The 22,318-nt window shown below is 37.8% G+C and overlaps 1 protein-coding gene across 8 annotated transcripts in view; it reads right to left on the reverse strand.

The window, feature by feature from the left end:
• grip2 (glutamate receptor interacting protein 2) overlaps positions 1-22,318 on the reverse strand; it is a 242,945-nt gene that overhangs the window by 70,711 nt on the left and 149,916 nt on the right. For 2 of the 8 annotated variants that reach the window (XM_023955045.1, XM_023955043.1), the window contains exon 1: positions 19,252-19,967. The exons of 5 other annotated variants lie outside the window; for them this stretch is intronic. In XM_023955045.1, the coding sequence (XP_023810813.1) occupies positions 19,252-19,297 (46 nt within the window). In that variant the 5' untranslated portion in view covers positions 19,298-19,967. Of the gene's footprint in view, positions 1-1,735; positions 1,925-19,251; positions 19,968-22,318 lie in introns of those variants that run through there. One more of the 8 variants, XM_023955040.1, reaches the window with a different exon arrangement.

Genomic DNA, 22,318 nt, shown 5'->3' on the forward strand with positions numbered 1-22,318 from the left:
ATATCTAGAACAATAAAAAGAACAGAATTTAACAATAAAAGCTGTAAAACTGTAGTCAAGTTGAATTAGTCTTGTACATTTTGTCAGCCATGCATGACAAAATTTGAATACTAACTAGATGGACATTATAGGAAATTTACATTTGTGTTCCACATACAGAGAAAGAAGCTGAATAAAATAATGTGTTGGTGCTTATTCTGTCCAAGACAGAAAGAGAAGTAATTCATCAAAACGTTTAATGAAATCTGGACAAATATTAACAGATTTGACTTCTATTATTTTCAGCACATTTGCATAAATTTCTTTTTTAGCACAAAAGTTGCTCTAAACCACAAACTTTATGGTAGAACTCAGAGGCGGAGCTATGGGGGATCAAGGGGGCCAACCGCCCAACCAGCAAAAAGCTTTAACCCACCAATTTTTAAGTCAAAATTAGTTTGATTATTGACAAAGATTAAGAAATCATCAACATAAGCTTCTTTAACCATTGCAAAAATAACAAAAGCAATATATTTTAAGGAATTCTTGAGTGTCTCAAATTATGAATTTTTGATTATTTTATGTATAATGGCATCCACTCTGCTGTTTTCATTTGCCACCCTCCAAAGTCTTTTGTCCCCGCCATAAAGGTTCTAGCTCCGCCACTGTTAGCAAAAATATAGTGCATACACTTCCATGTTTTTTTAAATAAATAATTCTGCTGAATTCTGGAAAGTAAGAAGCTTTCACTTACTTTTAGCAGAGAACCAATTGACTGATGTGGTTAATCCTTATATTTAGGACGTATTTACATTTATAAATAAGGTAACAGTACATATATTTAAGAGTTATGATTATTTTTAAATTATGACACAAAAAAAACTTTGAAAATCATATTTAGTTAGCTCGCTTTGTTTACACCTTGTAATGAACTAACTGGTTATTTGATAACGGTCATTTTGATTGAACATTAGTTTATATTATTCTTAAACCTATGGGAGATGATACATTTTTATGTACCTGATTAGCTTTTATTTGCAGCCCCACAACGAGTTAACTTCAGAAATGAAATTTGAATTGAGTAGTTCAGTCAATGCATATTTCCTGTGAAATTGTACATAACAGATTTCCTGCAGCTTTAAAATTCTGGTCAAGCTCTATTTTTTTCTTTTCTGAGGAACATTCAGGTCTGTCCTCTGGGGTTTCAGATACAAACATGGGGCTTATATGTCTAAGAATGAATCATCAGCTGCAAAATCACATTAACATCATTTCTGAGAATTCAAATTTCACCTACAAAGATTTCTCTGGATGCTGAGACAACAATTCCTTGGAAATAGTGCAAGAAAAAGGCAGGTGTGGATATAAATGGGAGACAGACACAAGTGTTTGTCCAGGTTTCTATAATAATTTTGTACATTTTTAGATAGTAAGTCTGTAGACGGTGAGCTCGTTGAGATGTTCCACACAGCAAAGCAGCCCAGGTAAGAATGATGGATGAATACGAGCATGAGTGGGAAGCCAATGGGGATGACAGAAACACCTTTAGGTGGGGAAGAAAACATTAGCAACTGTAATGAACTATAAATATGCCAACTGGACCAAGAAAAACATCCCCACCTGCAGATCTTTAACCACAGTGCAGTCGTGGAGTCTGTCTGAGGTAGGCAGAGTTATGGGACCAGTAGCTTCAAACCCCAGCATAACATCACTGACAAAGAGAAGAGTGGTTCTCTGCTGCGTTTGTTAAACTCACCAACACTGTTTGCCTCAGCATCTCTTCTTAAGCCACAGAACATGACCGCAGACATCGACTTTCCCTTATTACAGATACATCCACAAGAGAGCAGAAGGAGAGACGGTGACAGTTGAGAGGAGGAAGCAAGAGACCGAGGGAGAGATGTGGACTGCTGAGCGCTCAGGGAACAGAGTGGCGATGATGAGAGATGACTGCTGCTTACGTTACTACCACTCAACCCCCCAGAGAGGGGGGAGACAGAGCAGTACACAGAGAAAAGGAAAAGAGAAAAGAGGGTTGGTTGAGTCTTAAAGAGAGAATTTGTGAAAATGTGCAAAAAGAAAAGTGAGCAACAAAGACTGATAATTAGACAAAGAATGAAAACTGATTTGAGATTTTTAAGAAAGAAAAAAACTGCCAGAGAGATTTTTGTTGTATTCGTCTCTAAAGTAATGTATGAAATCAAAAGTGTTTTTTTTCCAGTCGTTCACCTTTGGATGACATTTTAAATGTAAAAACAGGTCCTCACAATAAATATAAACACAGTTTTCACAATAAATGGATAAAAATGAAATATATATATATATATATAATATATAATATTTTGACCTCATCATCTTTCTCTCTTATTACTAGTAATACTCACGACCCACTTCACTGAAAATTGTATCATGGATGTTTTTTTTAACATGTTCTTGTGGCATTTTTCTCATGAGTCATGACAAATATAAAGAAAAATTAAGCATGAAAAGTGTCTTTATTCAAATTGTTGTGTATCAGGAGCAGATAAAAAAATGCTGCTGGAAAAAGCCTTCAGCAGTGATGTAGGTACTACAGTCGGCTACAGACTCTGCTCCATTCTGATGCATCCACTTGCAGAAAAATAGATCAATTAACGTCTTTGTTTTTCTCGACTGAGCAGGCATCTGGCCCACAACTCTACGCCTGGATGGCTCCAGAATTTCAAATGAACTCCTGCCTCACTTCAAAAACTAAATCCTAGGAAACAACACAGGTTTTTTCAATTTTGGCTAAAAACAGCATAATCACAATCACAAAAAACCACTGGGAACACTTTTACAATAGATCAAAAGGCGACTGGAGTGGGGCTTAAAAGAAATATTAACAGACTCAGTCTTCATAGAGCTGCCACAATACAGGTTGCATATGATGTCTCCTCAGGAGATAGGCAGCTTCTTTTTGAGGAGCAGAAGATGCTCTTCTCAAAGCTCCCCCTGGATGATGGAGCTGCAAATGTTATCACTAAGGAAGGCACAGACTGTGAGGAAAGTTCACATTCGTCACCTCTGTCAGTAATCTCAGTCATTTTCAACTGTGCATGAAGATGGGAACAGTAGTTTACGATTAAATTGTAAACTGTGCAAGCTCTATCTTCACCACAGTACCCCTTGTGCTATCCTAGGCACTTTAACATTGGGAGTTGGGTCATCTAGACCCACTAGACAGTGCGCTGAACCTTTTTTCTTCAATGATTTGTGATCTTCACTGGTATCCATGGATTACATGAAATCCTCTCCAACTTTATCCACCTTTGTCATGGTAGGGAGAACACGGTAATGTAAGGGTGGGGTCATAGAATCGCACAAGGGATACCCTAGTACATAGACAGCACTAGTCCGTCTGATGGTAAATTTCCTATTGGGGGTCACCAGATGCAGTTCTAACACCCGACTATGAATCCTATTACATGCCTGGCTGTCAATTCTCTTTAAATTCCTAAATATTGACTGAGGTTCACACCAGCCTCAGGAACACACCTTCAAGTGGCCGCTTCCACTTCTGCCTTCAAAACTCTTGCATTCTCACAAGTAGCTATACAGGTTTCTACGAATGTTTTCAGGATTTATATCAAAAACGCACGGCCATTGAAGACGCATTGCGAGTTAAACCAGGTCGAACTTCGGCCAATCAGGGAAGCCGATTTCTCAGTAATGTATGAATGAAGTCTTTTGAAGTCAAATGGTTGGCACTTCTGTGCCAACCATTTGGCAGAGATGGAGGAGAAATGAATAATTGGAGTTTGTGCCTGGCCGGAATTATATGACACCAAATCTTTAATATATTAGAATAGAGCTGTGAAAGAAAAAGCCTGAAACAAGATTCACAAGATTTGCAGTGCTCCGATATTTTGCACTAAGCCTCTTCCAACTGTAGGTGGTGGACATGCGCTAGTAAACAATAGAACAAGAAAAAGAAGACATCCCTTACTGTTTGTCCAGTGTGATCACCACCGGCTAAACACATAATAAAGAATGCATGTTTAGCGCGTTCTTGAGCGCGTGTAAAATGCCCGGTGTGTAGTTGCTTTACAACATAGTATGCTTGTCCTTTTTTTAAATTGTGAAAGCATTAACGACTACATTTAATTTAACAAATAATTGAGTTAAGCACAGACTGATGTGTGTCTCTTTGTTTGAAAGCACAGGTGTGCTTTAACATTATCAGCAAAAGGTCTACCACTTTAGCCTGTAATATAACATCATTGATGGTCCACTTCTTTACACATAAACAGTGTTTATCATTTTTTCAGTTTTTGTTTTGCTTTTTTTCTTCTATTTAAAATTATTCTGTTTCTTTGTTTTGCTGTAATACTTTTTGTCTTCTATTTAGTATTCTTGTGTTTTGCTCCTCTGTGTATTGTTCTGTCTCCTTTCAGAACATGCTTCAGGCATATTTTAGTCTCTCCTTGTCAAAATTTATCAAAGAAAAAAAATACACACACATTCATAGGGTTGTGCAGGCATGGTTGAAACTTAACTTCTATTGTTTCCAGCCTGACCCAAACCATCAGCGGTTTGTGTTTGACCTTAACCCAGTTCTGTTCATTAAGTATTGCTCTGAGTATGAGGAGTGTTACATTTTTCTTATGATTGTAGCAAAAAAAAAAAATCTAAATTAATCTAATTTTCAAGGGGTTAACTTTCACATAATTTCAGTGACATCCATCCATCCATCCATCCATCCATCCATCCATCCATCCATCCATCCATCCATCCATCCATCCATCCATCCATCCATCCATCCATCCATCCATCCATCCATCCATCCATCCTCTATTCCTTTTTTATCCTATGGGGAGTCAGTGGGGTTGCTGGACGGGCACAATTTGATCACTTTTTCAAATTATCAATTTTAGGAGGTTGTTCACGTCAAGAATTCCTTGCCATGCTTCCTTTGATTGGTCAGCAGATCTGCGTTCTCACTGAAGTGAAGTGCACCAGACTGAACTTTTAAGTCAATATAAACCCTCCTTTTCTGGTTTATCACTGTATGATGGTATGGTCTACAGCAAAGTCATGTTGAGCTGTAACACCTGCCGAAGATCAGAACTCAAATGAGATCCAAACTTGGCCGTGTAGGTTGATAGTTTAGTAAGCCTCCTACCATCATGCGATCCACAATTATTGATACTTGTTGATATTGTGGAGAAAAACATCAGAATGGAAAGATATATATTCATACCTTGTATATATACCCTGAACAGGTCGCCAGTCTGTCAGCCACACAACCACATGCACACCTATGACGCATGTTTTTGGAGTATTTGAAAGTATTTGGAGAAAACCCAGACATGCATGAGGAGCACACAAACTCCACAAACTCCACACAGAAAGGTCCCAGCCGGGATTTGAACCAGGACCTTTTTGCTGTGAGGTAAGAGTGCCACGGCACCACTGTGCTGCCCACCTGAGCTCTGTATCAAAAATGAATACTAGCCCACCATGGTAAAGCAGCCTGTCATGGTTTTAACTTTACTTATGGGTCTTGAATCCTATTTTTTTTGTTAAATGCACAGACTAGTTTGGAGAACTAAAAACTCTAACTCCAACGTTGATCTTTGAGGTGTCAGCCTGAGTTGTCCCCATTTTCATCATAATATGTTCAGCTGGTTTAAAGACAGGTGAGACAGTTAGCAAACAAATAAAAAGAAAGGGGAAAAACATTGCTTACCATTAAGTTGATGGAAATATGTCAATAATTGTTTTTTTTTCTTTTTAAAAACTGATACATAAAAAAACTCAACCCTTCAACACCCCCCATGAGAAAAAAAATCAATGTAGACATTTTTTTTCCTCCAATTTCTTACTGTCGGGTGATTTTTACGAACCACCAATCAATGTTTTTCAAATTTTGTTTCAAAAATGTGCTCAGCCCTTTGGTTGAGTGGGCAGTTAAAGGATTATAAATGCTTATTAAGCAGCAAAACATAATGTTTCGTTATTTACATAAAAAATATTTGAAAACATAATATTTTTTCCTTTTCCCCCCAGAATTATCTGCTAACATACACTCCTGCATTAATGTTTGTTCCCTGTTAGAGTGTTTGATATTCTAGAGCAGGTCCCCCTAGGACATTGAAAACAAGCACACACACATGCACTAGAAATGTATGCACATTAGACATGACTGCACATATAATTCAAAACTGCTTTGACAGTAAAAACACAGGGACTAATCTGTGCTGTCTTAGGAGGAAAACAAAGAGAATAATAACTGTATTGCACTCCTCATCTCAAACAGCTTTGGCCCACATTTTTATCAGTCTACCACCGTTTTACCTACTCTGATCTGTATGAATGGAACACAAATGCAAATGTATACAACTCAACTTAAATGTCAAACTGTCAAGGATTGAGTCCTACCTTGTATTATTAGTGCTTGGTTCAACAAAACAAATTCTATATCTTTGGGCTAAAGCACTAATCAGAGGTGTTAAAATGGCAATGATGCAGCCTTTTACACAGGAACAAGTGAGGGCATTTTTAGGAAGATGAAAGTGTTCAAAAGGTCACTGCAAAAACTAAATCTTAAGAAAGTAAAAATACTTGTTTGAGAAAACATGTCTTAACGCCCAGAATGTTTTTTTTGTTCATATAAGAATTCTTGGTAAAATACATTTTCTTACTCAATTGGTAGATTATTTTTGCTTTTTTAAAGAAAATTTGCCGATGGGGTAAGAATCTTTTACTTATTTTTAAGCAGCCTGTTTTTGCAGTGTAGTCATAAAAGGATTTTTAAGATGACACAGCTGTTGGCTCTGGAGTGCTTTGATCTTTATATCATAAAAACTGTTGATGAGGAAGAATATTGAGGAGAAACGAGGCTATGTGCAGCAGTTCTAAGAAAGAAAGTGGCAGAACAACACAACAAACCATGAAGCAAAAAGGATATATGTAGACAAACGTTACTTATAACATAACCCTTGTGCTATCTTAGATGACCCCACCCTTACATTGACATGTTATTCCTAACATGACAAAGGTGGATAAAGGTGGAAAGATTTCATGTAATCCATGGACACCAGTGAAGATCACAAATCATTGAAGAAAAAAGGTTCAGAGCACTGTCTAGTGGGTCTAGATCAGTGTTTTTCAACCTTTTCTGAGCCACGGCACACTTTAACCTTAAAAAAAATCCCGCGGCACACCAGCATCCAAAAATTTAAAAAATAGAAGGAGAAACTCATAATATGTATTGATCTACAGCCCCTCCACAATCTCACATGCATTTTTGAGATTATTCTTGCAGAAAAAGCTGGAAACTGCAGCTTTTTTTTCCTAAAAGATTCAATAAAAGTTAAGTTAGAAGATTTAAAAATAGTTTGATGCGTGTTCGTTGGTTTCAAGACGTTTAACAACAGATCTCCGTATGTGCTGTCACTCTCACAACCCAATGCATCATGGGAGATGTAGTGCATAAAACGGCCGAAGATCGGTTTTCGGAGCTTTATTGTTTTGTTCACTTGTTACACGGTCTGATACCGGATTCTGTGGAAAGCAACAGCGCAAAAGACGAGCTTTAGCTGGTATTTTTGTTAGAACTGAGCGACTTTACGAGCTAAGTCGGGACAAGGAAGTGAAGACTTTAACCACTTCTGATTGGTCAGACTGATGACATGTGATTAAGCCTTCAAGAATGATTGGTGGAGACAGTCAAAGGAACGGGACTTTTCCCAAACACAGCCGGAGCTGCAGCTGAATCGTGGTACTGTCATTCTTATCAAAATGTCTTTAATAAAATAAAATAAACGCAAAGAAAAAGTATTTTACGATCTTTTATATTCCTAACTCCTGAGTGTTTTATCAGGGCCTGTTTGGATGAACACAGAGCTGAAATCCTGGAGATGGGAAATGTTTTTAGATCAGTTAATGAGGGCAATTTTCCACGGCACACTTGACCATCTCCCACGACACACTAGTGTGCCGCGGCACACTGGTTGAAAAACACTGGTCTAGATGACCCAACTCCCAATGTCAAAGTGTCTAGGATAGCACAAGGGTTAAGCTTGTCTGGTATCTCACCAAGCTGTAGCTGTTGGCTACAAACTGCATTCAACAATGAATTTCTAAAAGGTCTGGAATTGTTCTTCAAGGTCAGTTATTTTCTTAGGTGACGGAACCTTGGTTGCCAAATGGGTTTGGCAAATTTAGCCCTGAAAGGTCAAAGTTGTTTCCTCAAACCGTTGATCTTCTGTAGGTCAGAAACGTGCAGGAAATGTGAAACAACTCTGTGAAAGGTTGGTGACCTTTAACACTACAACATGATTAGCTGGAGACACAGATTGTACATGTTGGGTGTGCAACACAGTGTAACATTTATGTATACTAAAGGTGAACTGTGGCCTTGAGGCTCTCTTATACCTGCAGTATGTGACGGGCGTCTAAGCGTTGCCAAACCTTGGAATTGTAATCAGTACAATTAACCTCTGCTTGTGTTATTACCTGCATGACAGGTTAGCTCATCAGATCTTTGCCCCCCCTTGGGCTGTTTGTTCACATTTATACTCACATTCATCTTAACAACTACGTGTTAGATCTTCGCTGTTGACTCACAAATGCTCTGCTTCCTGGCAGAACTTCGGTATTGGTTGCGTCTACTATTGCTACGGAGATTTCTGGTGCACCACCCTCTGGTCACAAAGTATTAGACTAAAGATTCTGCACATATTGTCATTATTTATTTTGTTTGCATTTATTTAAATTCCATTTTGCTATTTGCAGCTGTTGGTGGAGGGGAAAGAAGTTCACTTCTCTACCTGAACTAATGAAATGAGTCATGTTTACTGAAAATGTAAATGAATCAAGCAAAATTAGTTTCGCTCTAGATCTTCTTTTGGTTACGAAGTGTTTTTGTGAGGGTCAACTGACGAGACAGTCAATCTGTATAGACCCAAACTACACCTCAGATTTAAGCAAGATTCTCAAAAGTATATATGATTCAAGGTAAAAAGTATAGTCTCTATTGTCTAAATCAGTTGAGAAGCATCCCTTAGGTTAAGGACGATTACAATGTCCTAACAAGCATCATGACTCAAGGTCTAATGGACTATGACATTAGACCAAGTTCTTTGTGGTTATTTTGGCCTCCAATGGAACAAACTAATCCATGTGTGTGTGTGTGTACGTCTGGGGGCGGGGGAGGGGGGTCAGAAGTGGAGGAAGGCAAAAACAGCAGTCAGAAATGCGTTTTGTCAGGTTGCTCTTCTGGTCAGACACAGACTCACACAGTCACTCTTGAGTGTACACTTCAAGCCACACACATTCTTCTTCTCCTTCCATCTGTGGGCTTAGAGTGGAAATGAACACATTCAGAGGATTGTGGGTAACGAATCTGAAGTGGCAGAGGATGGCCTCCCGCGGCTCTTTGCAGGAGGCACACACAAGCACCCAGACAAGTGTAGCATTTACTCATATTAGCTTGAATACTCACAGAGGAACACTTTTTTTCACACCAACAGTCAGCCAGCAACTGATTGAGAGAGTAGACAAATACAAGCACACAATAACTGTTTGTGATGTAGTCTTTCCTCTGGACTTAGAAGTAAGTGTAACTGTTAGAAAACAGTCAAAACTTCATCCAACAGCAGATTATTATGTTTGAATTGAGGATGACCAATGAATTAAAACCCAAGCAGCAGTTAATGTGTAGATGGATGTTTTTAAGAATTTCTAAATTGTCAGTTTATGAAAACCCAACAAAATGGCAGATTGGGGGAAAGTAATGGACAGATTAGCATCGGTAAACGCAGATTTTCAAAGTCCTAAATGACCATCAGTTTATTCAAATGTCACTCAACTACCACAATTAAAGAAGTCAAGCAACCTGCAAAACAAAAGTACAAGATCACATTTAAAGTGAAAAATAATTTTTTGAAACGGGCTCCTAAAGGCAAGGATTAAGATATTTAAAAGTAGAAAAAAAGTATTTATAAGGAAAAGAAAGCAAAAAAAAACCAAAAAAACTAGGTTGACGTTTCCAAAAATTCCATTTTTAACACTAACCAATGTTTAGATGGGGGATCAGAGAGCCCTACAGACTTTAGTGGCCAATGTTTGCAATAGGTATGAAGGGATTTTAAACTTTTTGTAAAAGTTAATTGTTTTCTTTTTTAATACATCATAATGCTGGATGAAAACTTTAGGCTAAGACAAAGATCTTAAACTCAGGAATTTTTTTTAAGCTTTCTTTTGTAAATAAATGCTATTAATGACAATATGTTACATTTAAAATTGGGAGTAAGGATTATAGTATAGTAAATAGTAATAGTAATAGTAAATAGAACTGAGATACAATTTTATTCAGACACAAAATGAATAAACGTTATTTACATTGTTGCGGTTGTCAATAGAGGTTTCCAGAAGAGCATATATCCTTGTCTTGAACAGCAGATGTCTCTCTCCAACAAGCTCTATTTTTCCATATCCCCCACCCCCAAACACACACACACACACACACTCACAGACAGCTTTTAGAACTTCTTTATACTGACTACACTTTAATCTTTAGCTTTACACTGTTGGATAGAAATAACAGAGACACAATGTATGAAAGTCAAGTGCAAAGATGTAATAAAGAGAGAGATCCATGAGGAAAAGTGGCAAAGACGGACCAAAAAAAAAGGAAATTTGCGGCAAAAATGAATAATGAGAGATTGCGTCTATGCTATGGAGCTGAATCTGGGGTTATGCCTCACTAAAACTTGAGAGCACACAAGAAATCAGTAAAACTGTTGCAGCTCAGTGTGGTTTTTCTGTAAATGCAGCTGTACTGCTACCATTCTATTAAATCTGTTTCATCCTTTTAAAACCTATTACTATTCACTTTATAAGGCAATGAGAACAGATTCAGACTATCCTCACTCTGCAGTCTGCAACCAGTCCAGACTCAGTTATGCAGGGAATGTTCAAATACATGAACTGTAAGAATAATTCGGGTATTTTATGTGCGGTTGAGCCGCAAGGTTGGTTTTTGTAATACCTTATAAAGGGACAAATACTTAATTTTCAAAAGTATCTTCTTTGTTTTTTTAATCACTATTCAATTTTCAAGCACAAAGACTTGAAGTAGCTTCTTCAGCAAAGTTTGAGGATCAAAAATATACTTGGAAGAAAATGAGATAAAAACCGTAGTAGTGCTACCTTAAACCCATGCAGCTAAATAAGACTTCTAATTACTTTGTCATATGAGTCAGTATGCATTTTCTTTGATGCATTTACCATCAAGATTAGGACTGCTAAAGATTCAAGAGGTTTTTTTTAAAGGTAAGATAGGTCAAAAAGAGGCAGTGCAGTTTAGAGAAGGGAAACAGGGGAAATGGAGCTGAGGACGATTCAAGACATTTCTGGCTCTGCAACTGGGAAGTCAGTCAAGTTTGAAATGCAAATGATTGCCAAATCCATTTTCCACTCTTCCTCAGTGGAATCAGCTCCCTCTACAGCACCAGCTTCATACCTGTCAGTCCTTTCATTTCATTTTTATAATACTGTCTCTTCAGCTCGCCTTTTTGTCAAGAGGCAAGCACAAAAATAAACAGATATTTTCTCCGCATGTTTTCTTGTTAGGATGGATTTTCTGCACTCTGAGCTCAAATGACTGAACCTCGGCTTTTAAACTGTCTAGGGTGCACATTATAGGTATATGTGTATCTCCATTTTTAGTAAAAATTCTTTGGAAACATTAAAATATCTGTGTACCATAAACTACAAATGTTCACCAATTAGGTTTTGAGAAATCCAAATAAACAAAAAAAAACCAGTTTTTTGCCTTTTAGGTGAGATAAAAAATGTCTCTGGCCTTTGAGGTCAAACAAGGCTTAACTGTGCTTGAATGATCACAAACACATCAGCCCTATCTCACCCTCTCTGTGGATGAGATGGAGCTGAAGAAATCTAAAGTCCAGAGCTGTTGTCCAGCAGCCACATGTGGGTGACTGGAGTTAAATAAGAGTACAACCACAGTAACAAAGTGTCTCTTCCCCGAAGCTGACACTCTGAGCTCTATTGAGAATACTGTCTGTAAGAATGAGCCTATTTACATATCCTTATTTAACTTTTAAGATGTCACATAGAGTCAAACTGATTTAAGACCATGTTCTTTAAAGACCTACTACAATGAAAATCCTGTTTTTGGTGTTTTTAGAACATTTGTAGACATTTTCTCATGATGGAGGACGTATATGAATAAAATCAAGGTTATAATTGGGTTTTTTTTTCAAGTTGTTGTGCATCAGCAGCAGTGTCTACTGTTCTTTATATGGTGAAAATAGATACCTGAGAAGTTCAGACTGGATTGAGAAAACCTGTTTTATATGGCTGAGCCATTTCATACAATTTGTGATAGCAGCTCAACAATTTTGTCCAATATATGAAAGCCTTTTATTGCAAAAGCAAAACATGTAGCGATGCAGCGAGGGGTCACAATTTAACAATTAATGTAAGAAAAGTGCAAAAAGTGATAGTAACCATAGTAACTTCTATGAAGATTCAGTGACTACAACAGGAAATATTTAGATCATTTTGAGGGGGTTGGTCATAGTACTAACATAAATTAAATACAATTTTCAAATGTTTTTTACCCTTTACCCAGAATCCTAAGAGCTATAAAAAATATTGAGAATTTGCATTATTTTTTTAATGTATTTAGTGTAGTTGCAAACTTATTGTTCATAACAATATCTTATAATACAGTAAATATACATTTAGACAACTTTATTAATGAACAGGCATTTGTTTTCTCAGAAAAACCAAACGAAACATTGATTTCCATTTTAGTGCCTACAATTTCATGAGTATCATTGTTTAATTTCAGCACTGTTTAGTGTTGACATAAAAGCTGGAATACTTTCGTGATGTCCACATAATCACATAGAAGAGAAAATAAACTTGTGAGGAGAAGCATTTTTTTAAGAGTTTCCAAAAAACTCCCCACTTGAAACAAAACAATCCCCATTTATATTATGACCTTTCTTCATCATCATCTTCCTGCAGAAGCAACAAACCGGACATTTGGCAGCTCTGAAGCCTCTCTTCTCCGCTTTGGCTCATTTTCTCTTTATTTTTTTCTTAGCATAAATAAAAATGACATCTAATTTTAAAGGCCACCCAAAGCTCAATTGGAAACATTCACATTTTATCTGCCTTTAGAGCTTAAATGCTAAGAATCTGACAAAAAAGGTTCACTTTAGCAGCCTAAGCCTAATCGTGCTGGAAAAGGATTTACCACCTGGACTGAAGCTTTGACTCTAAATACAAGGTTGTAAAATAAAAAAAGGTTTTTAAATGCATTTTACTTAAAGTCCCACTCCAATCATCTTTTGATCTATTTTCAAAGCATTCTCAGTGGTCTTTTAACTATGATTATGCAATTTTTAACCAAAAAAAAACAAAACAAAAAACAGTGGCTTTGTCGGACTTGGTTTGTGCAGAATGGCAGAACTTCATTAGGAATTTGCCTTTGAGATGTGGACTGTTGGTGCACAGCAACACCCTCAACCTCTAATCCCATCCCTGGTGTTGAGAGCTAAAAAGAATAAAATTAATAGAATACGAAACTGATTTGTTTGCATTTTTCATGTTTTCCTTTTTGTTTCATTAGCAAAAAGCTTCACTGAAATGTGTTGATGGAAGGTGTAAACCCATTTGCTGTATTTTTTTCTATTTTCATGATACAACTAAGGGCAGATTGTTGTATTTGTAGGTAAACATCATTGCATCTATAAATGAAAAAAATGCTCCCATTCTTTGGCAAAAATATCTGCATCATTAACATTAATACTCATTCATAAATATGCCTTGTTGTTTTTCATCTATCCCCCAAATATTGCCGTTTCTCCACCCATAAATCAGATTTTCAACACATTGATCCACATCCACAAACGTCTCCAAAATAAGAGACAGAACTGAGAATGCAATTTGATAATGTGGCTTTCCTTTTATTGGCGCAGAATTCTTTAATTTTGTTTATATCGAAGTGCACAACTGCAAATGTCTTGGATTTCGAATTGTATTTCTTTCTTTAACCCTTGTGCTATCTTAGATGGCCCTTGCATTGACGTGGTCTCCTTACCATGACAAAGCTGGATTAAGGTGGAAAGATTTCATGTAATCCATGGACACCAGTGAGGTTCACACATCATTGAAGAAAAAAGGTTCAGCGCACTGTCTAGTGGGTCTAGATGACCCAACTCCCAACGTTAAAGTGCCTATATAAGTACAAAGATTACGAAAAAGAAAGAAAATCATGGTTGAGTCAGTATATTTTTTTAAATACATGTATATATTTTGTACTTTTGTCCTTTTTCATGCTCTGTCACTCCTACTATCCCATATTTCTTTCATCTTTTTCTGTTCTTCATCTTTTTTGTCTCTGTCTCTCTGCCGGAGGTATAAATAGGACTCCTAATAAAGTGCTAATTAATCTCTGGCGACATAATCAAAGAAAGCACATCTGCATTGCTAAGAGGAGCCACGGCATGAGAGGGAAGGGAAGGAAAGAGGGCAGACAGGAAGAAGGTGGAAAAAGATGGGGAAAAAATGCAGATGAGACAGGAAAAGAGTCAGAGGAAATGGGGATAGACATCGAGCAAGAGACGGCGGCACACACTGCTTTCAAGGTTTACTTAATTGTTTTTAGGAAGTTCTGATTCACATTGTCGCACATCGTCGTAAAGGATATAGGTTCTTTTTAGGTCATTTTACAAACTCCTTTTGTTCTGTCCTGTGATTGCTAGTTAAGTCCATCAGAAAGAAAAAAAAAACAGATACTTGTCATCATATCAGTTTAACTCGATAAGCTTGGAGGATTAATTGTCTGTGACAAATGTTCCTGCATCTAAAACATGAAACATTTACACAGGGATAGGATGAAAAAAAGATAAAACTCTCACTGGTGTTTTTGTGTTTTTTTGTCTGAATCCTCCTCTTTGCTGGCACTGCACACAAGAAATTCTTTCATGACTGTTTTCTTTCTCTGCAGCTCCCTGGGGTGAACCCAAAGAGGAAAGCAAAGCACGTTACAATCTGCTTGATTAAATGTCACTGAATTGAAAGAAAGTCTGAGAACATTGCTGAATGGGTACGTCTCTTCTTCCGATGTTGTGAAAATATTACAGCATATGCAAACAGTGGGTGTGTGGTGAATTTCTTCTACTTCCTGTCCTTCAAGTTAGGGTTCCAGCAAAAACAAAGGACCAACGCAGGCAGAAAGGTGCACATGGGAATTTGCAGATGAAAGGTGTCTTGTATGTCATCCTGTTTTTGAAGTAGAACCCTGTTCTGCACAGCCTAACCTAGTTTTTTGTTTTGTTTTCTATGTAAACTCCTAAAACACAGGCGATTAATCAAGTTTGTGCACAATTGATTTTTAATACTGCTTGATGCAACATGAATTACCTACAGTGGCTAAGTAATTATGTTTCATGACAAACGCAAATATAGTGGATTTTCTTTTAAAATGTGTATATATAAATAATAAAATACACTAAAACTGAGAGGTACACAGCGCTCTGTCCAAATGTCTGATTTTTATTAGTTGCAAACAAGGTTGGATGTTCTGTAAATTCCCTGACGCAGCTAGCGTGTAGCTGTATCGCACTGTGCAGTCAGAGGAACATTTGTTTTAGTGGTATCAGTTCTTTTTTTTCTGAGTTGCAAACAAGGTTGGGTGTCACAGGTATTGTGAAAGGATCTTATGTCTGACTCTTCTGTCTTGTTTGATCCGCTTTATAACTTGGAGTGCCTTATTGAACATCATTCGAAAAGGAGACCTTTCATTGACGGTGCGCCTAATAATACAGTACGGACTACAGTGCAGAAAACACATAATAGAATTGAATTGAACTTTATGAATCACAAAGGGAGAAATTCATTTATCATGGCAGTCAAAAGAATAGGTAAAAATATAAAATAAAACAAGTGATAGAACAATTACATCCCAGATATCGGATCAAACAAACAAATAAGCAAATAGGTAAATAAATAATTGTTAAATGTTGTGCACATTTTGATGACCTGGTCATACAGTTGAGTTGTCCAGTACAGTATTCATCTTAAAAATTAGGTATAAAAGAACCTCTGACACACTATTGTTTTTACCGTTGTTTAGTGTTTTTTTTTATTCTAGTCTTAAATTAAGAAAAAAAAAAGACTGAAAGTCCAGAAATAAGCAGACCAGATTTTAAAATGTAGATTTTAAAAGGTTGAAGGAGATATTTGACACAATTCAAGAAATTTTAAAATCTATCAGGCTGTACATGATGTTCACCAACTCCTTCTAGTACATTATATTTGTGTTTTAGCATTACAAATAAGAAACAGCTCAGGTTCTAATGGTCAGAAACACTACAAAGCTTAAGCCTCTTAAGACTGTGAAAATACAAACATCCGTGAGCTTCATCTCATGACCCAGATATGACCATTTCCCAACACTTCCTGATGTAATGCGGTTGAAATGTTGAGAGGTTACTGACAGACTTTTAAAAATATTTTCTGAAGACAAAAATCTTTTAAAGCTGCCACCAAAAAAGTTCCATGTTTTTTTTCCCCCGTCTTGCCTTTGATGGATGAAAAAACCTTTTCATTATTAACAGAAACAAATTTGCTTCCATGCAATCCATCTTCAGAGAAACCATACTCAGGGGTCTTTCGGCACATTAAAGAGTGTGGGGAACCCAGAGTACCGGTAATAAGAAAAAAAATTCCCATGGTGAACTTGGGTCAATAAACCTTTTAACAAAACATCTGAGATGTCAAAACTGGTTGCCAAAGTAAATCAATAGAGCAAAACCCCGTGAGGTGTAAAAAAAAAAAAGAAAAGGCAGTTTATCTTTTACAGTCGTTGTAAAAAGAAAAAGGAATTAGTTAGAAATGGGTGGTGGAAATTGATGCTCAATTAAATTCTGAGGACTCTAAAATAATCTTGAAAAAGCAATCAATGTAAAGTGAAGTGTGTTGTAGAAAATCAACCACAAAAATAAATTCAATGAACAGATGAAAAAACTGAAAGAGGGGCTTCTTCTCCCTGGTGTAGTCAAGGTGAATTCTCACTGAGTTGTTATATTTTGGACATGGTGAGAGTGTTGATCACTGTAATGTAATGTTCTTTTTTCCTATTGCCATATAACAAACCTAATCTAGTGCTTTCAAAGCACAAGTTTTATAGCACAACCTGCTACCCATCCATCCATCCATCCATCAAAATAGAAAAAAGTTTAGTCCAAACTGCATGTGAACTAACAGGGCAGCAGCTTGTAAACCGTGTGAGAAACTAAACTGTGAGAATGCACAAGTTAGAGAGGATTACCTTTGTGTGAACACTGAAAGAGTTTTCCTCAGATGACAAACTCCAACCAGAGTTACGTCGTTTTTAGACAAAAAAAAAGCAATTTTCTGGGATAGACTTTCAGCAGAGCGGCAGGAGTTCATTAAAAATTCGCCATTGAGTTGTAGGAGGGACTGCTGATGCAGAGCAACCTCCTTCCCCTACCAACTGTTGAGAGCTCTGTTCAAGCAGAGAAGGGATCTTGGGAATTTTCTGTCACAAATATGCTCTTTTCAAACTTTATGTTTTTCTTCAGCTCCTGATTTTTAACAATTCGAATAAACTAATACTCAGAAATGCAAGTTTAAGCTTAATTTTCTTTACATATGTCCTCCATAATAAGAAAAATGCCACAAGAAGATGTTAAAAAAAAAACACCAAAAACAATTTTTATTGGAGTGGGTCTTTAATCATTTGTTAATAAATAACTAAGGTTTAACATATAAGGGCCTGATGTGATTTCACAGACAAGCTGGAAAATTATGAAACCAGTTTATGCGACTGTGGATAAATAAAACAAAATGGCAGCACTTCAAAGCTTGTGCCAGCACATGCAGGACGGAAAAAAGGCTGGTTTGTGGACTGAAGGGAACGTTTCTGTCTGGGAGCATCATGATGACATGCTGCTGAAATCCATTTGATGAGCCGAAAACATCAGAATCAGAAAAGCACATGCCAATCCAGACACTTAAAGTCAAGACACAAAGGATTCAGTGTCTTGACTTTTTGTTCCTATATTGCTTAAATTAGGCAAGAAAAAGTTCATCTGGTGATCCAAAAAGTTTTTCAGTTGAGCTTTCTAACCATACGTAAAACCTGGTATGCACTGCTGGGCTCACGCTGTGGCACCAACAGTCTTCCTGCAGGCTGTGACTTTTTTCAGTTCGCAGAAACACAGTTCATACCACAGACAGTGGATGTTAAACCCCAAGATCCTTGCTGGGTTTCACATCCGTCCTACCTTTCTGAACAGTAACATGCAGAGGCGTCTACCGTTGGGGTGAAACTATGGTGGCCCACAAACATGCCTTCTGCTGTCAAAAGCAATGATGACATGTTTGAACCAAACCGGGCTCAGAGGAGAACCCTCCGGAGGATCACTATCGTCGCACAGGAAATGTGACAACGCTTCATCTTCCGCGCTCGACTCTGACGGGCTGCAGTGCTTCCTGACAGACCAGCAGGCGGCGTTTGCTCGCTGTTTGCCTCAATTTCCAGCATTTCAGCAGGCTTCACTTCAAAGCCATTCATCTCCAAACCCATGAATAAATCAGCTGCAGAGGGAAGGGAGAAACTTGCTCGTCGCTCCCAAACAACAAGGCAGCAAGGCTGAGACTGCTGAAGGAGTCATAATCAAATGATGGGTTCATAAACAGGCTGAGCGGGAATGAGAGGGATGATGGGAAATGACAGAGAGAAGACACTTCTAATGGAACGTCCTATTCAGTCATCATTAGGTCAACTTAGAACAGATTAACTCACAGAAGAATTTAAAAGCTGAGCGTAGATGTTTGGATTGAACTAAAAGGATAGAATATAAAAGAGGAGGCAGTATGGCATTATGGGAAAACTATTTAATCAATATTTAATTGATCCTTTTCCCTCACATGTTAATAGAGCTTGATATTAAGCAAACATCCCCACAAAGGTTACAAACTAAACTTGGAAAATACACTTTACCACAATACAATAACACAAAAATATATTTAACACTTAAAAGTCAAGTTAGTTGTTTTTTTAGACAGGAATCAATCTACCTGACTGCTACATCAGAGGTCCAAACTCCCCAGAGTCATCTGATGCCTTCCATGCAGAAACACGCTCAAGCAACTTCAATTTGGAGCAAGAAGCGCCAACAAAAGGAGCAAATGAGGACAAAAAAACAGACAGACAGGAGTTTGTCTGGGCGTTTTTACCTTTCTGCAGCAAACGTCTTTTCAAAATAGCCTGGAGGAAAAGCATTTTCCCGCACGCAGTCCAGATGCGCAGATCTCGCCTCCAAAAAGAGGAGGCAGAAGTTGACTCTGCACACGCAGCTCTTCTTTTCTCCCTCTGTCTCTCTTCCCCCTCTTTCTCTTTGCCACACTCCTCTTCCTCAGTTTACCCCCCTGGAAGGAACTCCCTCCCCGCCGACACCAATTGAATCCCACACAGTTTTTCCTCCGAGAAAAATCACAGACTTTGTATCCCAGCTTCTCTTTCTGGTCCGGTTCTGATCCAGTGGGGATGATCTGTGCTTTTACAGCCTTTTCACTAACTTGATGCATTAATTTAATTACAGACCTCTCTTATACTTTTATTCCCCCAGTTTCTCTCCTCATTATACAGAAAAAAATATCTTGGAAAAAAAAAAGATAGCTGGAAGCCTTCGGGACTTTTGATGCCCTACTTTTTTTTCTGGAACTACTGGGGCTGGTGTGGAAAGCAGGTCTGCGTGTGTTTGTGTGTCTAAAGCCACCTAAGGTTGGAGCCGAAAGATGAAACACTGAACATCCCCCTTATCTCTAGAGGTGATCACAAGGTGTCCAGTGTTTTGCTAGAAGGGATAAACAACAAGGAGTCTTCATCTTCAGAGGTTTACTTTCCATCCTTCCTACATTAAGAGTCTCTGAAAGAGAAGCTGGAGATAAAACACTGAGAGCAAATATGAAACAGAATGCAGAGCTCCATCCACTAATACCTTACGACTTACTACTTTTTTCTGCCCCTCTGTGTGCCTTTGAACACCACAGCACAAAGATCCTTATCTGCTACAGAAATAAAAGGCTGCGTTTGGTTTTTTACAAAGATGGAGACAACAGGTTAACCCCAGAGCTAGGCATTTTATTATTTCTTCATTGTCTCCCTTTTTTCAAGTTTGGCAAAAAAGAACAAAAGGCTGCAAAGTGTTTGTGTAAAGTCTCAATGATTTGATTTGATCCATCTCAGTAGTAAGTGAAAAGAAGAGTCACCTGGACTCAGTTTCTCTTTTTATTTTGAAGACGTTTCACCTCTTCTTCAAGAGGCTTTCTTAATTCTGAAATACAGTGCTGAGAAATCTGGATTATTTGCTCCGGAGGTGTTTCAGACATGTTCTATAGGTTAGGAGAATAATAGATCAAGAAAAGTTGGTTTAGGGGTCAGTCCTCAAAAACCTAGCTTAAAAAAAAATTGTGTTTTCAACATGTTCTTGTGACATTTTTGTCCTGATAAGGGACATATATGAAGACAATTAAGCCTAAAATTTCCTTTTTGAATATTTCTTTATTCAAAATGTTGTGACTCGGGAGCAGATTGTATTTGTGACGTAGAAAATACAGTGGGCAGGGTGGTAGCTCACTGCTTTAGCGTAACCCTTTTGCTATCCTAGGCACTTTAACATTGGGAGTTGGGTCATCTAGACCCCCTAGACAGTGCGCTGAACCTTTTTTCTTCAATGATTTGTGAACCTCACTGGTGTCCATGGATTACATGAAATCTTTCCACCTTTGCCATGGTAGGGAGAACACATAAATGCAAGGGTGGGGTCATCTAAGATAGCACAAGGGTTAAACAAAGGGCTCTCAGCAAAGGGGAAAGGAAGGGGAGTGGGCTTGCTTTACTCCAACAGTCCCACCCAAAACACACTGACAAATTTCTGATGAACCACTGTCACTCTGAAGAAAAGAAAGACAGAAAGAAAATGAATTCGCTTTTTTATGTAACACAATTTGTTAAACTTGTCTCAATGTTTCTCTACAGAACTAAGTCTGAGTCCACTGACCGGCTCCAGACGTGACTCAGACCCGGCTGCTGAAACGAATCAGGCCCCCACCATGTTTATTTCATGTGTTGTCAAAAAGGCTCAGGATTCTCCTCTTTTTTTCAAGAGCAGTTCATCATGCATAAATGCAAAATCTTGCAACAACCACAGGCTACAATGTATATTCAGATTTTTGTGAATTATGGTTGTGGATTATAGATCGCATTTACCCTTTCTACATGTCATTTTAACAAAATCCTGAAACTACTTTTATTTGTTGCACATAATAGAAAAGAAACGGAAAAAAAACAATCTAATTCATTCTTCGTTCCATAATAAACTAGCAGTTGATGAGCAGCTAAATAGTTTGAATGCCACGTCTGCCAAATATTTAGATTTTTTTTAAATAGGAAGAAAGTAAGAATCTTGAAGTGACTTGAAACTCTTCAATTCTACTTTTTCTGGGAACTCCTTAGATGTTCAGGGTACTCTGACCTCTCAGACATGATAAAGGATAAATCTTTTTGACCTTTCAGTCTGAAATTGCTGCTGCGGGATGTGGGCTTTTAACCGTATCCGTGTGACATTTCATAAAAATCTGAGGAGACTGCATCAGCTTTAGAAAAAAAATAAAATAAAACTGCAAAATGTGTCTCCTTGACAGACCTACAGACTGATTTTAGATAAGAGGATCTTATTCCCAGCCTTTGCTCCAGCCAGTTCAGTGGCCTTGTGGAAGAGTGTCTGCCCTGTTACTGGAAGGTCGTGAGTTCAAATCCAGGCCAATTTGTTACCCAAGACTCAAGAAATGAAAATATTTCACGCACTTAGCTATATCAAAGCTAATGGGACTTTGATTTTAACTTTAATTTTCCCCAAATTATTCAGTCAAGTTAAGGTCAGGACTCTATGAAGGCCAGTCAAGTTCTTCCACACAAAAAAGGACCATCCTATCTATGTCCTTATGAATATTTTGTGTCCACTGATCTGCTGACATGCTAAAACAGGAAGGACTATCTCCTAACTGCTTTCATAAATTGCTTGGAATTTTTTGTATGGTTTGGTATGCTTTAAGGTGATGCTACGTTCACACTGGCCGCGGCATTGAGCGTTCAAGTTAACATTTCCAATGAAACGTCTATGTGAACTACTCGCCTCAGCCACCACTGACCCCTCTCTGTAAGTTCATGAGGACCACCACTTCATGGCTGAGTTGCTATTGTTCCCAATTGCATACATACATACACATCACTGACATTTGA

The sequence above is a fragment of the Oryzias latipes genome, chromosome 5 (genome assembly GCF_002234675.1).
Source record: "Oryzias latipes chromosome 5, ASM223467v1".
Lineage (NCBI taxonomy): Eukaryota > Metazoa > Chordata > Actinopteri > Beloniformes > Adrianichthyidae > Oryzias > Oryzias latipes.